Genomic DNA, 15308 nt, shown 5'->3' on the forward strand with positions numbered 1-15308 from the left:
TGCTGGCAGCAGAGGGCAGCAAAGTCCCGCCAGGGCAGGGCTGCGCCCCAGCCGGCACACAGCCCAAGTAAGAAGCCTTGGGAGGAGAAGCCCTGTGTGAGGGTGGCAGTGGTTTTACAGTTATTTAAAATTCATGAATTTGCTCTTTTGAAATTCATTAGATGGCGAAAGTGCTGCACTGCCTCTCGTCTGCCTTTGAGCAGCCCTGGCTCCTCGCCGTGGCAGAGGCTGCCGCAGTCACCGGCTCTGCCTGAAGCTCAGCAGCCCAGGTACCCCCTCACCGGCTGTTTTATCAAGGCAGCCCCTATTACACTGGGAACTTCAAGCTGTCGATATTGAAATTAATCTGTCGTCATCACATTTTCCATGATTCCTTAAGCGCAAGTCCTGAGAAACCTTTTTTTCCCCCCTGGATTATAGACAGAAACATGGGAAGCAGCGGGAGGCAGCGCCTTCAAGTACGACACAGGTGGAGGAGGATGCCCAAATCCTGGGGTAACAGCCGACATGCCGAGTTCCCACCAAAGCTGTGACCACTCCGGGGCTGGGAAGAGGGGACAGGCAAGTCCAGGGGACTTTTCCCTGAAGGAAAGCCTGACGGCTGTGCCCCACCGTGGGAGCAGACTTGGGCTGGGCGAGGGGAGCTGCAACCAGAGACAAGGCAGAAACGGCTCGGCGAACGATTAGTCCAAAAGCAAAGGTTTTAAAGGTCAAAGAGCCAGCAGCAGCAGCGCATCTGGGGAGAGACGCAGGAGAAAATCGTCCGAGTGAGTCAAACCAGTTTCCCCAACGACAAACTCGGGCCACTTGCAACTGCCTGAAGTAAAAGACCAAACAAAAGCAAACGAGATCCCAGCAGAAGAGCTGTGATCTCCCAGGCAGTGAAGCAGCCCAACCACACAGCCACAATATCGTATATTTTATTTAAATTAAAAAAACTACACGTTTTCCAGGTTGCTTAAAGCACTCTGTAAAAACTGGAACCCAACCTAAACAAAAAAAGGATATATTTTAATAAGACCCAGGGACTGTTTCTGAGACATATGAATAGGGCTTAGGAATTAAGAAATAATAATAAAAAAAAAAACCATACACACACACGCACACATGCGCCCCATAAACAAATTGTTAGTGTTTGACACAAAATTTGGTTTTAAAGCTGCAGCTCCCCATTTGTAAGGAGCCTTTACAAAACGCGATGCTATGCTAAGCTGTAAAAGAAACCACGGACGCATCTATCGGAACAACATAAATATCACGTAAGAACCCAACGTAAAAAGGACGTTAAAGTTGCAAAGTCGAGCACTCAGCCAGGAACATGCCGCAGTTACGACGATGTGCGTTAGTTTAATTCATTTTGTAATAGAACAACTACTGCAAGTAGGAACCCTGCTTGTACCTACGAGCGCTTGTTTTCCTCACGAAAATTGCTTACATTTTGCCATCCGTGTTGAAGGTGCGGTCCCAGCGCTTATTCCACATACAGTGTGTCCTCTCCTTTTTTTTTATACCTTTTAAACTACATTTCCTTTGAGTACAGGGCCATTGCCATCCCACTTTAAAAAAAAGAAAAAAACAAACCAAAACACAAAACGTAAAAAATTATTAGTTTTGCAGTTCAAGTATCCAAAAATCACCCGAAGCTACTCCCTCGAGTAGCGTTCAGCGTTTCTTGGTGCTGCAGTGACGTGAGGGGCTTCACCCCGAGCCCTCCTCGGCGCTGAGCCCGCGTCTGCTGAGACGGGCGAACAGCACGACGAACAGGATTGAACAGAACGATGAACGGAATTGCTTTCTCTTAAGGAAATGCTGTAATACCTTGAATTAACAACAGGGCAACCCTTTCACAGATGGGGTCTGCCCTGATGGGACACCCGTTCGCCAGAGCACAACTTGGGGTTCCCAGCAACCAAAAGGACGCAAGATTATCTACGCTGTCCTCTTCTTCTTCGTAGTGCTGAGCTCTAATAAATGCTACTTTACAGAGCGCCGGTCTTACTGGGATCATAACAGCCCAGCACCTCCTGGTGCTGTTTGTTTGGCACAGGCAGCGGGTCCCCGTGAGAAACCCCTCCTGGGGAAAGGCCAGTGAGGGGACAGACGGAGTCCCTGGCCGGCCCCGCACGTGGCCGAGGGACAAGCACTGGCCTTCCGGCCTCATGCCCTGGTGGATTGGGAAAATAAAGAGGAATTATGTGAACGCCTCACCCCAGCGCAAGTATTGACTTGTCTCAAGAATCACAGGGAAAGGAATGCAGAAGGCAAAGGAAGGTGGTGCTGCATTTGGTTACCGAGATGCTTGAAACAGTGAGAGGGACGGCGAGAGCGGAACCGTCAGCGGCTTTGGGAGCTCCCCCAGGCTCCTCATCTCTGACCCTTCAGCAACAGACAGCAGCAGCAGATTCTTGTCTTTTAGGGACAAAACTGAGAGGTTGAGTTATGTGTTACTAGCAGTTAACAGGGACATTCACAGGTGACAAGTCCCCCGGATCCTCCAGGCCCTGGATGGAGGTGTGCCCTGAGCAGCACAGACCCTTCTGGCCACGCTTCTTCCCGCACACACCATTAACACTTCCCTTAACTGGTCCCCAGCACAGTCCCAGTTTACTCCTCCGTCCCATATTGGTTTCCAGTCCCCTCGCGCTGCCAAGAGTCCGACAGCCCGACTGCCCAGGCACAGCGTGGGGGTGAGCGACCTCATCGTCTGCTTTTGCTCCGAAAAGAAAATACCCACGTTAGTGCATGACAAGGGGATTTTTTTTCAAGTCTGATAATCCCTGGAAGAATCCAGCTCGGCCAAGCGTGCTCCATCCCAGCAGTGCCAGGAGGAGCGGGATAACCTGGCATCCTCTGCCCAGCTCATGGGCACGGGACCTGAGAACGCACCGTCCCTCCCGTGGCCTTGCTCTTCTCCCCATGGCACGGAAACAGCATGAAAATGAAGAATCCTTAACAGGGAGGTGAGATGGAGGAGGACAACAGGAGGGAGGGAAGCCAAAGGGGCCGAGAAGAGGCGGGAGCTGGCAGAGGGACTGGTTCCTCTGGGACATGGGATCAGGAGCACTGCCTTCTCCTGTGGCTCAGCTCAGGCACCCAGTCTTTACATCCCTCTACATTTAACAAAAAGCTGCAAAACCTACTGAGAAAGTGTGTCGCTTCTCCCGCTAAAATCTTATTTATTACAGTTTACTCCCTTCCCCAGCCGCGCTTCGTTCAAGTGACAGAGGTTTGCTGCCGAGTTGCAGGGCTGTACTAAAGACTCGAACAATTTCATGGCAGTTACAGACAGTGGAATTACATGTTTTTACCACGAGGCTGCAGTTCCCCCCCAACCGACACCTTGTGTAAAGCTGCACACAAGAAGAAAACGCCGAGTGCTGAGTACGTGCTCACCGACCGAGCTCCTTTATGCACAGGCACGCCGTAGCCAAATCAAAACTGCCCAGCGTCAGCTCTGCCCCTTTCCTACCTTCTGAATGCACGACTTTGCAACCTTAACGCTTTTCTAACTGGTTTTTACGTGCTTGAGTGTAACACAATATACATATCCCTCCCCCCCCGAAATAACTACACCATAGTAAAGAGTTTACAAATGTTCTGCTCGGTGTCACAGCTCAGCGAGAATACCCTAGGGGGTGCTGGAGAAGGCAGGCAGGTGAGGGGGGCGTCCTCCCGCAGGGCCTCGCGTTGTCCCCTGCTCTCCACCCCGCGCTGGGTCCCCGCTGCGGCCACCCCCTCAGCGTTACTCCTGGGCCTCCTTGCGAGCCAGCTTATAAACCTCCGTCGGCCCATCCACGTGGGTGATGGTGGTGGTGAGCTGAAGCTCTTCCCCGCTGTTCACTCCCAGGTCACCTGAGAAAGGACGTTATTGAGTTAGCCTGGTCTCCCAACGAAGTATTTGACAATTAGAAAGCAAAGTTTTATTCCCTCCAGCCTTTCAGGAGCTACCTGATGTATGGACTATGCAACATTTCTATAAAAGCTTTTATTTACAGTTATTTAAATACAAGCATATCGGCAAAGGACCATTTCTGCGCTGCTGAAGACAACTGATAAAGGAATCAAGAGCGTTGCCATTCTCCACCTGCCCAGATTTCTATTTTCTCCTTTCCTCGTCCCTCCATTTGAGCTACGCAATTACAACTGGGCCACGCTAAAAAGTACAAAAAACATCTAGAAGGTTTTAGACAGCCCTGGCTAAATACTCAAACCCGTCTAACCTCATCATTAATTAAAGTGTCTGCCAGGAAAAACAAACCATCATTTGCATAACACTTCAAGGCACTGAACGTGCACTTTGGCAAAAAAGCGACGCACAAAAGGTATCAATCACCCCCTTTATATCGCTTTCTTCCCGTGGGAGCCATCAGATCACGTAGAGGCATTTACCGTTTGACTGGTCTTCGCCGTAATTCTTGTGCGACGGCGCGTAGAGGAACATCAGGGCGAAGACGTAGAGGTTCCACATGCCGTAGATGCCGGTGAAGAAGGCGCTGTTGACTTGTATCGTGATGTCCCCCCACTTCCAGTGGCCTTCAGTCACCTGCCCAGGAGAAAGCAGACACGCACGGGCCGGTCAGTAAGACCAGATTCTTTAAAAATACAGAAGTGGCTCCCTAAAGCACTAACTTAAATCAACAAGAACAGCGTCGATTCAACAGGATCGAGCAAATAGAGTAGAACAGATTCAGCGATGCAGAAGTCAGGCTAGGATTCTCCTTTTTAGCCTTACTCCGCAGGGAAAAAGATGGTCTTTACAAAATGGTGGCATCAGGATTTCTTTAACTTTGATTTATCACTCTTAAACGTGACAAAACCTCTCCTATTCTGTGATACATCCCTGCCGTAACTGATGTGTTCAGCAAAGATTGCCACATAAAGGGCAGTACCTAGGAGACAACTAGTAACATCTGAAAACGTTAAGACTTCTATAAATAGACCTTTTATAGAAGGAAAACCAGCGTGAATAATGCGAAGAGCTGATGCGCCGAATGCCGCTTGCTGCTTCCGTCTTAGGGGAGGGGCCTCGGCTGACAGCAGCAGCCCTAGGCAGGCAGAGATTTGTCACGATTTATGAAAATGTCATCAATATTAATACAACTTGAAGAGAGGCAGACTGTTCACACCGAGGGGTTGGCTTTCCATTAAAGAAAAAGAAATAAGGGGGAAGGACGAAAGCTAAACTACCTTGAGAAGATGGTTTGTGTTATGCCCGTACGCGGTGACGGTTACAGTCGTCAGCCCTCAATGGTGAATCAGACTGCCATTTCTCAAACCATTGCTTCAGTCTAACAGATTTTTAAGAGCAAAATCATCTGCTGCCGTATTTTGCGATGGGACCCACCACGTACCCCAAGGTGTAAGGGATGCGGTGAGGGAAAAGCTGCTCCTGCACCCCTAAACTCTGCAAAACTGGACTGGTGAGCCTGCACCCACGGCTCTCCTGAAGCCGCAGCTGCCTGTGCTTAGGAACAACCAAAAATGACAAGTTCAAAACAGATGCAATCTGAAAAGTCACTTGGAGTAAACACCAAAGCACATTCCAGCAGCGATAGAAGCTCGTTTGTACAGACACGGCGTCGGAGCTCAGAATGAACGGGCAGAGACGCCGTTGGAGACAGCAGGGTTGCAAAGTCAGCCCAGGGAAGGCTCAATTCTGTTATTGCTCTGTGGGCATCCAAAGCCACCGGATTTTTTTTTCAATGGGAACAGAAGATTTTCCTCTTGCTGAGTTCTCAGAAATGACCAAACCGTGTTGGCTGATATTTCAAAGAGCACAGCCCCAAGCCTTCCCCCGAGACAAAGGCCTTTATGAAGGCCTCAGCCGAAGCAATATCATGGCGGTGCTTCTAATAAATGAAAACAACTTCTTAAAAAGCGACTTATTATCAAATCTGCTTATAACAGGCATGCCTTGTCTGAACAGCAGGTGAGCCGACGCTGTTAGCGGCAAAGGAATCGGGGGCTGGTGTTCTCGGATGGAGCCGAGTTCTGTCACTCACCTGGCTCACGATGAAGAAGATGACGGTCATCGCTGCACACGCCAGGGTGATGAGCATCAGGAACTTGAACCTAAAAATCAGCCCCTGTTTAGAGAGAAACGTCACCGCTCACATTAACACAATCCACAAAACCCATTTTTGTTTTTAGCATGTACAAGACACAAGTATAAAAAAAAAAGAAAAAGAAAAAAAAAAAAAGGGTCCAACCCACGAAACCCCAAAGCAAAACAACCTCCACCCACTCCTCTGCGCCGTCTTCACGACAGCCCATATTCTCCGCTCCCCACATGTCTGCATTCCTCCCGCACGCTCCGCGCGGGGTGTGCACGTCTGGGCAGCTCTGCCTTTCCATTACATTCGCTTTTGTGACGAATTTACCGAGAGTTAGCGTGGAACAGGAGGCAGGTCGGTGCGAGCCATGGGCTTCATCCACCAGCCAGCCCGAAAGCTCGTCCCTGCGGTAAAACAAACACGGCTTCGCAAGACGAGTCGGTTTCTACAGCACGGGTGCTGGTACCAGACTAACCCTCACCTCCACCCGCTGGCTGGCTGGAAACTCCAGCGATTCCCAACGCGCGTCAAAACTACGCCGGCTATTCCAGAAGAACGCAGATTATAAAACAAACCATGGCTCCCGATGGCTTGGTTGGGAATCTGACTGCATACCGGACTTGCTTGCACTAGGTTTTACATTTTTACTTACAAATTCTTTTGGTTTTGTTTTTATATGTGTGTGTGTTGTTTTTTTTAACCTGTTTCTGGAATTTTGGTGGAAATGTCAGCGTGTGCGTAATTACTCTGCCACACTACGACAACAAGCGACTATTAATTTAACTCTTCCAGCCCAGATTCATGCTTGCCAGATGTTTGTAGGGGAGCACGGCCCCAGCAGCTCTACAACACGAGCCGAACTCCTGTGCCTCTTGCTAAAGGGAAATACGGAAAGAAATGCTCAATATCTTGTTCGCATTCTCTCAAGTCCCATTTTCTTTTTTTTTTTTTAAAATGTGCATTCCCGATGGGTGATAATGATGGACTTGTTTAAATGAGAAGTGACCGTCCTTTAACAAAACAACATTGGCGATAAATATTTACACACCCATGGAAACAATACCTAAAGCGAGCTCCTTGTGTTTTGCAGCAGTTAAAGACAGCGAGGACAGAAACAACATACAAAATCATGGGCTAAAAACGGGGATAATGGGCTGAACACGTCGCATTTTGATTCTGGTGGGACGGTTTCCCTCCTGCAATTTGGTTAGGAAAAGACATCCCCGTAAATCTGAATTCAGGCCATGGAAAAACAGGGTGGTCTTAGTAACACTTTCCATTAAACGCAATCATTAATATTACGGACGGAGAAACAGAGGTACTGGGAGCTGCTGGGCTTACACCCCATAGTAATTTAAATGGTAGTTGGGCCAATTTTCTTCTGTCCTCCCAACGCTGTTCAGTAAGTTGGGAGACGGCAACGACTCATAAGAAAGGAGAGGTGGCTGATGTACCCTCCTGACAACTCAAAAATACTTCATTGGGACTAAAGACCCAAATAAAGTCGACATGACAGCCAAACAAAAAGGCATTTAGGGGATCTGAGCAATGCAAGAAAGGCGATAAAGAGCAGATCTTCCAATTCAGGACTATACGGATAGAGAAGGTCTCAGTACAGACTTTACGGTCAAAAAGGCATTTTGAAAATAAAGAATCGGTGCAAGAAGGAGGGACGTTACCTCGTAATGAAGGCGGCGAGCCTTGCTCATGGCCGGGAGGCTGGACTGCTTTCCACTGATGTTTCTGAACACTTGGAAGACCATAAAACACAGGAAGAGAAAATAGAGACACAAGCAGATTCCCGCGACTATAATAAAGGCCATCTGGGCAGCGCCGGTTAAGAGAAAATGGTCCAAGCTGAACCAAAATAATAGCAAACGTTATTCAGGCGATTCACTCATTTTAGTATCATCCCAAAAAATCATAATTAAACTTCTAGCGGGCAGCGGGCACTCAGGACGGCTGAGTGAGGCAGTGCCAGGGGAGTCCCCGGCTCGGTGGGGAGCGCGGGCTCCGGCGGCTCCCAGCGATCGACATGGCACCAGGAGGGACAACCCACCAAAACGCCCGCCCATGGAAATCTGCAGAGATTTGGGAAGCCATCGCCAACTGGCACGATCTCCGGAGAGGCTCCTGCAAGAGGGCTGGATGCCGCGGGAGGGGGACTAATCGCATTAGCTTATCTCAGCCCGGTAATCAAAATGAACGGCAGTGAAAGCCAGCCCTTCCAGCCGGGCCCGAAAGAGCAGCTCATGGAGATGCCCCAGCAATGCCTGCCCCAGGAGCGGCAGCACAGGGAGGGCCCCGGAGCAGATGCCATCGCAGCTGGGGCCGGGGGAAGCAGAGCTGGGGCAGCACGGGCTCTGGAGTTATCGTGATGACACCCAGGACCTAAATCCCCACTGCTTCCCCCAAATCTCTGACATCTTGAGGAGAGGTTCAGTTCTCCAGTGACTTCCCCGAGCACAGCACCAGCCCCGGGAGACACCCGTCTCTAAACCGACTGCTTCCTCCAACCAACACCAGCATCTCCCGCAGCGCCCGAGCCCTGCCTCCCGTCCCAGCCTGCCAAAAGGTGGATTTCCCCACACCCCGCAGGAATCCGGCAGGAGGGGAACACCTCCCTCTCCTACCGACGCAGACTGAGCCTGCCCTGAGCCAGCTGGAAGGATACAGCCAGCTCCGTGCCAACTTCGGTGGTCCAGATGCTGTAGAAGGGGTTCTTCAGCTGCACTCCCCTGCAAGGAGGAGAGAAAACACCGAGCTGCCACAGAAGCCAACAAGCTCCGAGAGCCCCACGCCTTTCCTACAGCCTGGGATGAGCCAGCCACGCTGCTTCCCCATGTGGGCGAGGAGGAGACGAGGTGGGAAGCGTTTCTTTATGGTCCTATGGGACAAGACATGCTGCTGGGAAACGCCAACAAGCTTCAGTGTGCTCCCCAGAGCCTCTCCTCGCTTCCTGAGATGGGGCCGTTTATCCAGCCATGGGGGTGAAACCGCCGGTCCCTGCCGCGGGAGGTGCACGGGGAGCGGCGCCGCACCTACCTCTCGCACATGTCAAAGATGAAGAGGCAAAAGGAGCCAACAGCTATAGGTCCAACCTGCTTCCAGTAACCCGAGAGACGATTCCGCTCATTCTGGTCCTAATAAGAAGGTCAAGAGGTGAGGAGGAAGAAGAGAAAAAATGGAAAAGCAAGTTAGCTTGAAGTCACCTCACCTGGCGTGAGTCCTCACACTCAACCAGTATATGGGAGTCGCCAGGTATGGCTGCAAGTGGGGCTGGAAACCACATTCTCGTCTGGGTCATACCCACCATCATGTGCTCTCCGCAGAAGATGATCCAAAACGACAGCAGCATGGCATAGAAAATGCCTTGTCGAATGTCTCCGAAGAGCAACATCCAAGTCCAGTCAAATCCGATGGAAAACCACTCCACGGGGATGTTAATGAACGTCATGGAAATTCCCAGGGCAAAGATGACCCTGGAGAGGCAGAAACACCATCTCTTTCCAGTTTGCAAGGCAAGGACACAGAGCCCCAGAAGCCAAAGCTGTGCATGAAGAGCAACAGAAGAAAATCTGGCACTGTTTGTTTGGGCAGTGGCGGTGGGGTGTCACCTCCTGACAGCAAACCTCTGGGGCTAAACCCCTCTGAGCAGCCATGGGCAAATGCAGCTACTCATTCTCTATGGGTTTAACGGGAAAGAAAAGAGAAGCTATGGATATCTCCTGCTCCCAGTGTGCCTGGGTGGAGGGAGGGGACAGAGAAAAGACCATCCATGTCTCCCCAAACATGGGCTCCGCCTGGGACCAGCGACCACCTCGGCCAGGGTCCTCTTGCTTGAGGGTCACCTTAGCCAGCGCGTGAGCCCCTACTCACTTCTCCAGCAGGACAGGAGCGCGTGTCATCAGCGTGATCCGTCTCCAGTACCACACCATGATAATTAAAATGCTGGGGGTGAGGAAGGTCTTCATGGCAAACCACACTTTTGTAAAGCCTCCGTTTTGATGGATGCCCTAAGGAAAACCAAGGTGGAATGCAACAGCTGGCGCAGGGTTTAACATCATTACTCCGTGCTTCTCCTTACAGGTGCGAGAGGAGAGGCACGGATGTGGCAGTACGCGTAAGCACAGGTAGATGCAAATAATCTTTGAAAGACGCGGTTTGCCCGACACAGGAAAGGGAGCAGGTGCCTACTCATCACCCAGGCCATCTGAGGAGGCCTCAAAAGTCCTGAAAACAAATGCCAACACGCAGCTCCCACTGCGAGGTGGAGAGAGGGGCACTCTGACACAGCATGGAAAAAACTGGCACAACTGCTCTCAGACAAGTAACAAGATCCTCACGAAGCCAAGTCACCACTGGTGGGAGACGCGTCAGCCAAATTAATGCATTTCTCCAGACACAGGCCCTCCCCCCGCTGTCTGCAGCCACCACAGCCGGCGGGCTCGCTGCTTCTGCTGAGAGGGACGGGGCTGGGAGGTTTTCCAGTTGGGAAAAGCACCCATGGCCACCAAGCCTCAGGGGAGGGCAGGAGCAGGGGTAGCTGACAGCCGTCCCAAACACCTGCGCGGTGATGGCCAACTCCAAGGCAGAGCAGGTGCCCCCTCAACCCTGCTGTTCTGTTCCTCCTGGGCTCCTACCCACGAGAGGCAACGCTTAATCAGGTGGAGGACCCTGCACCTGAGCCAGAATGTGGTGAGGAGGAGAGGACGGGGGAAGAGCCCAGGTCTGGAGGTGGCCACCGGGCAGTGCAGGAGGGTGGCACTGCTCAAGGCTTGGGGAGGGCTCCTCAGAAGAGAGCAGTTGAAGAGGGCATCCCTTGGGAAGGAGGAAAGCCACATTTGCAGGTGGGAACTACGTGTGATGAAGTGTAGGACCTTGCTGTGGATCAAAGAGAAGATTGAGAAAGGAGCTGCAGCACCCCCCGGGCAGACATCATGGACAGAAGCAAGACGGACACTTACCACCAGGCGGATATCCTTGATTTCCCCAATGCCCACGTTAATGCCCTTCCTCTCGTTCACAGGCAGACGGATGTTGATGAGGTAGTATTTGTGGGCCACGCTGCCGATCTCCATGAAGGGAAGGAAGTCACAGTCGTAGTGACGGCCTTCAGACTCCAGGGTCTAGAGAGGGCACAGAGCAACAAGGCGGCGGTCAGCCTCGGACGGACCAGCACGGCCTCCATGGTGAGGGTCGGCAAAAGCCCTAACACTGGGACCACTGGGAGCACCGGGAGCCTGACTGCTAATTCCAACCTTCCCCTGGGGAGACTCCACACAAGTCTGGAGAACATCAGCAGTTTGGGGACATTTTTGCTCAAGTTTTTGATTGTTTGGGTTTATTTTAGTCAATAGCGTTTGACCTCAAGCAGATTCACGTCTCAGGCCCTTAAATATACTTAAAGTCAAGGGAGCCTTTCAAGATGAAAGGCTGCTTTGGGATCCAAGTGCCCTCCCTCAGCAAGGACAACGTGAGCCAAAACAAAACGCGCAACTCTCTCACACGTGTCTTGATGTGGAGTTTTTTAAGCCCTGTTTTACTAGCAATACTCTCCTCTGCACCTCGTAGGTATTTACTGCGTACGTGTGGCTGTACGGAAGGGTACAGGTGTTACTGGAGAACACAAGTGGGTTGCTGAAAGGGACTGCGAAATGGGAGAACAAGACGCAGAGCTGAAAACCATGGCATGGTAGAGAGACACCAGATTAATTTGAACACAGGAATTAACAGGCTGCAGCACAAAAAGAAACATCTTTAACCAAGCTGCTCCGTCCTCACTGCTAGCTGTGCTCTCTGCTCCTAAGCTTTGTCGCTTGAGGCATTAAGAAGTTACTTTAAGAACCTCTTGCCCCACCTCTCCAGGTTCTTTGGGTGCTGCACCATCCCTGGTGGGCTGTTTCCTCGCCACTCCTGAAGAACAAGGTTTTGTCCATCACAAAAGCGTAAGATGGAAAGGTCCAAGTTCTCTAGGATGGTTTGGGTTACACAGATCTCAGAGCATCCAAGTTCCAGCCTGATCACAACCACAGAGGACAATTCTTCTTGCATCTGGATCTGTGTGTTGACCTCACACCTTTTCTTCCTTACAGTTCTAAGTCTACCTTTGACTTCATCCCCTTCTCTTGTACCACCAAACAGAACCACTTGCCTGTGGAGCTCATCGGGTTTTCAAAGATTTTGAGCCAAGAGAAAGCTGACACGTTTGAAACTCACGATGGAACAACTCAGAGCTTCTAGGAAGCACCGTGAAGGAAAGGAAGAGGACAACTCCCACCACGCTCCCACACCTCCCCACCTCCAGCGTCATCAAAACACCTTACTTTTGGTGAGCCAAAGGTGCATTTCAGCTTCCTGATCTCTATTGCATGGGCTATTTCTTCCCAATCATCAAACATGTCATCGCGATATGCTAATGACACATCCAGGGTAATTTCTGCGTTTTCTTCTGCAAGAGTAAGGAGACATCAGGCTTGTTAGAGAGGAACGGTACAGAATGTCAGAAGGGTGGGAGAGCCTCTAGACACAGAAAGGACCTCTGAGAGGCACACAGCTACGGAGGGGAGTGGAAATTTTTGCATTCCAAACAATACAGACCAAATTACCTTTTTCCAAAACATTTATGCCCCTCTAGTAGAGGCAAAAAAATTGGTCATAAAGGTCTGACACCTTTTTAACACACCATGACTTACAGCTTACGTTACAGTTGTGGGTGAGGAGCATTATTTATTCAGGTAGCATCAGAAACAGTAATTATATAAAGCTGGAACCTCAAGAGCTGCAGAGACAGACAGTAAGCCCAAAAGCCACCCAGCAGCCTCTTCACCGCGGGCTGGCAGAGGGACAGTAGGACAGGCTTCAACATTGACTTTCTGCAGGTAATGCAATAGGTCCTTCCGCTCCAGGAAACAACTGTATTGCATCACTGAAACAGTGTTTTGTTACAGAAAACCACAAAAAAGATGAAGTATACAACTGTCTGTATGGTTAGATGGACTGTCTAAAGGAGAAACCACGCGACTAATGGGACATTTTGCTCATTCAGGTATGATCGCAGAAGTCCTCTCTCGATATGACCTTAGGTTTCTTTTGGCTGTAGGTTCACCATCCATAAACATTGAAGCCCGACATGTTGAATACAAAGGTCTTGAATACGCCCCTTAACAAAGATGTATTCCACCAGGGAGACGTTTTATGAAAGAAACAAAAAGGGTCGCGGAGGTCTTTGGGTGGGACGGGAAGGGAGGCGGCAGGGAAAGGTCAAAATGCATCACCAAAAGCCCAAATCACTTCACCATTGCCCATTCCTAGGATCCCCGGCTCTTAGAAGATTAGCCAGGGTTGCCAGAGTGATAAGAAAACACTACACAAAGTTCCTTTAAAAAGAAAATTAAAAAATTGAAGTTTAGCTATGCTGGCCTTGCTGGAAAAAGGGATGGCCCATAACCGCAGAAATGAGGACGGAGTTCATATTTTCTGTATGTATTGTTTAACTTCTCTCACACACAGTAAGGCTTCTGAAGGCCTCCCCTCTACACACACCCCCCGCAGCACCACTGGCTTGTTTCTGCCTTTACAGAAGCACCAACTTGATGTCGGTAAACACCCAGAGAGTTTATATGCCCAGGTAATCTCACCACATCAAATTTGCATGGAAACAGTCAGCTCGTCCTCTCCTGGACACGTTCACAGCAGGAGCACGGGGTGTAACTGCTTTTAAACATGCTCTTGCTGCCAAGAGGTCATCACTGCAAGATGGAAATGGGGCTAGAACAGACTTATTTAGGTGCCGTAACCGAGCAAGTTCATGAAATTGAGAGTTACGGTCGAAGCCTGCCAAGCAGCAACATGTAACCATGCTTTAAAAACCCCAGGCCAGTCTGTTCCAGCTCCACCAGACATAAAATCCACCTATTTACCAGGCACAGATCCCAGGGATGGCTCTGGAAGAGGAACGCGTTCTGAAATGAGCATGTGCCTGCTACAACCTAGGCTCTTTTCATAGATCACCAAACTCTGAGAGCCACAGCTGTTGGAAAAGCATTGGAAGATGGCTACAGAACCACCCGCCGTGGAGAAGCGTTGGAAGATGGCTACAGAACCACCCGCCGTGGAGAAGCGTTGGAAGATGGCTACAGAACCACCCGCCGTGGAGAAGCGTTGGAAGATGGCTACAGAAGCACTTGCCACGCCGGTGTGGAAGCACCATGCTCTCCCTGCAGACAGCTCATGCTTGCTAGCTCCCGGGAAGCGCGCTGCGGCACGCTCCTGAGCTCAGAAACGCCTCTGCAGATGCGAGCTGACACACACACACACATTCCGTCAGGGCTGCGTCGCCGCACGGGCCGACGCCGTATGTGCTCGGTCCCGCGGGGAGGCAGAAGGCACTGTACACGTTGTCAAGGCCCATGGCTTTTCACTGGGACCAGTCTGTGCGACGACAGGGCTTGCCTGCTCTGGGAACGGGCTGCAGAGACACATCAATTCTTGAGGAGCTTTGAAGTTCAGCTCCAGAATAAATCTGGTCTTCATAATTCTGGAGGGCGGCTGCTGCATATCTACGAGTAAGCACGAGTCTTTCAAGCGCTGCGTGTCCCATATATTTATCATCCTTTTCAGTTATATTTTTCCTGGGAGTATGTGGTAGCAGTCTCCTCCAGAACGATGGGAAGGGGCACGGATGGGATCTGTGGTTTGGAGTTGCTGTTTGCAGTATTTGGAGGTGGCTCTGTTGATGTGGATCTGGTGCATCTGATGTGGATGCAGCAAGATTCTTCTGAGCATTTTTTTCGCGCGCATGATCTGTTCCGTCCGGATCGATACCAAGTTCCCTTCCACAGCAGCCCTTAGTTAGGTTTCCATGAAACATGAATTTGCCATCTCAGATCCGCTATTTAGGAGACCAGCAAAACAGATAAATGGGAACATAAGGTTGAACTTGGCCCGGCTAAAGAGAACTACAAACTCCATCTCAGAAGCCATAAAACCAAGTGGAATGCTTGGGATTAAATCCAACAAAACCAGCTTTCATTATTTCATCTTTGTAATCCAAACGTTGCTGCTGCCGTCGAGCAGGGAGGCAGGAGACAATGGCAGTGTGCGCCTTTCCAGACCAAGGGATTAGAATCTCCCTCTGAATTTCCATCAGTCCTTGCGCCAGGGTAACACCTCCCATTACAACAGAGTTTTGTACAAAGACTCTTCAAGATAAAATATGTACATACGTATATGTATACACATATACACAAATAT

At 50.4% G+C, this 15308-nt stretch overlaps 1 protein-coding gene across 1 annotated transcript in view; it reads right to left on the minus strand.

Annotated features, from left to right (window-relative positions):
* Positions 1-904: 904 nt before the first annotated feature.
* Positions 905-15308, minus strand: part of WLS (Wnt ligand secretion mediator) — a 39690-nt gene continuing 25286 nt past the window's right edge. The window contains exons 3-12 of the mRNA XM_074597494.1: positions 12380-12504; positions 11021-11182; positions 9933-10069; positions 9367-9535; positions 9099-9196; positions 8728-8791; positions 7733-7876; positions 6003-6086; positions 4390-4543; positions 905-3852 (exon numbers count right to left, since the gene is read on the minus strand). Coding sequence (XP_074453595.1) covers positions 3743-3852; positions 4390-4543; positions 6003-6086; positions 7733-7876; positions 8728-8791; positions 9099-9196; positions 9367-9535; positions 9933-10069; positions 11021-11182; positions 12380-12504 — 1247 coding nt within the window. The 3' untranslated portion in view covers positions 905-3742. The remainder of the gene's footprint in view (positions 3853-4389; positions 4544-6002; positions 6087-7732; positions 7877-8727; positions 8792-9098; positions 9197-9366; positions 9536-9932; positions 10070-11020; positions 11183-12379; positions 12505-15308) is intronic.

This window comes from Larus michahellis, chromosome 8 (genome assembly GCF_964199755.1).
Source record: "Larus michahellis chromosome 8, bLarMic1.1, whole genome shotgun sequence".
Lineage (NCBI taxonomy): Eukaryota > Metazoa > Chordata > Aves > Charadriiformes > Laridae > Larus > Larus michahellis.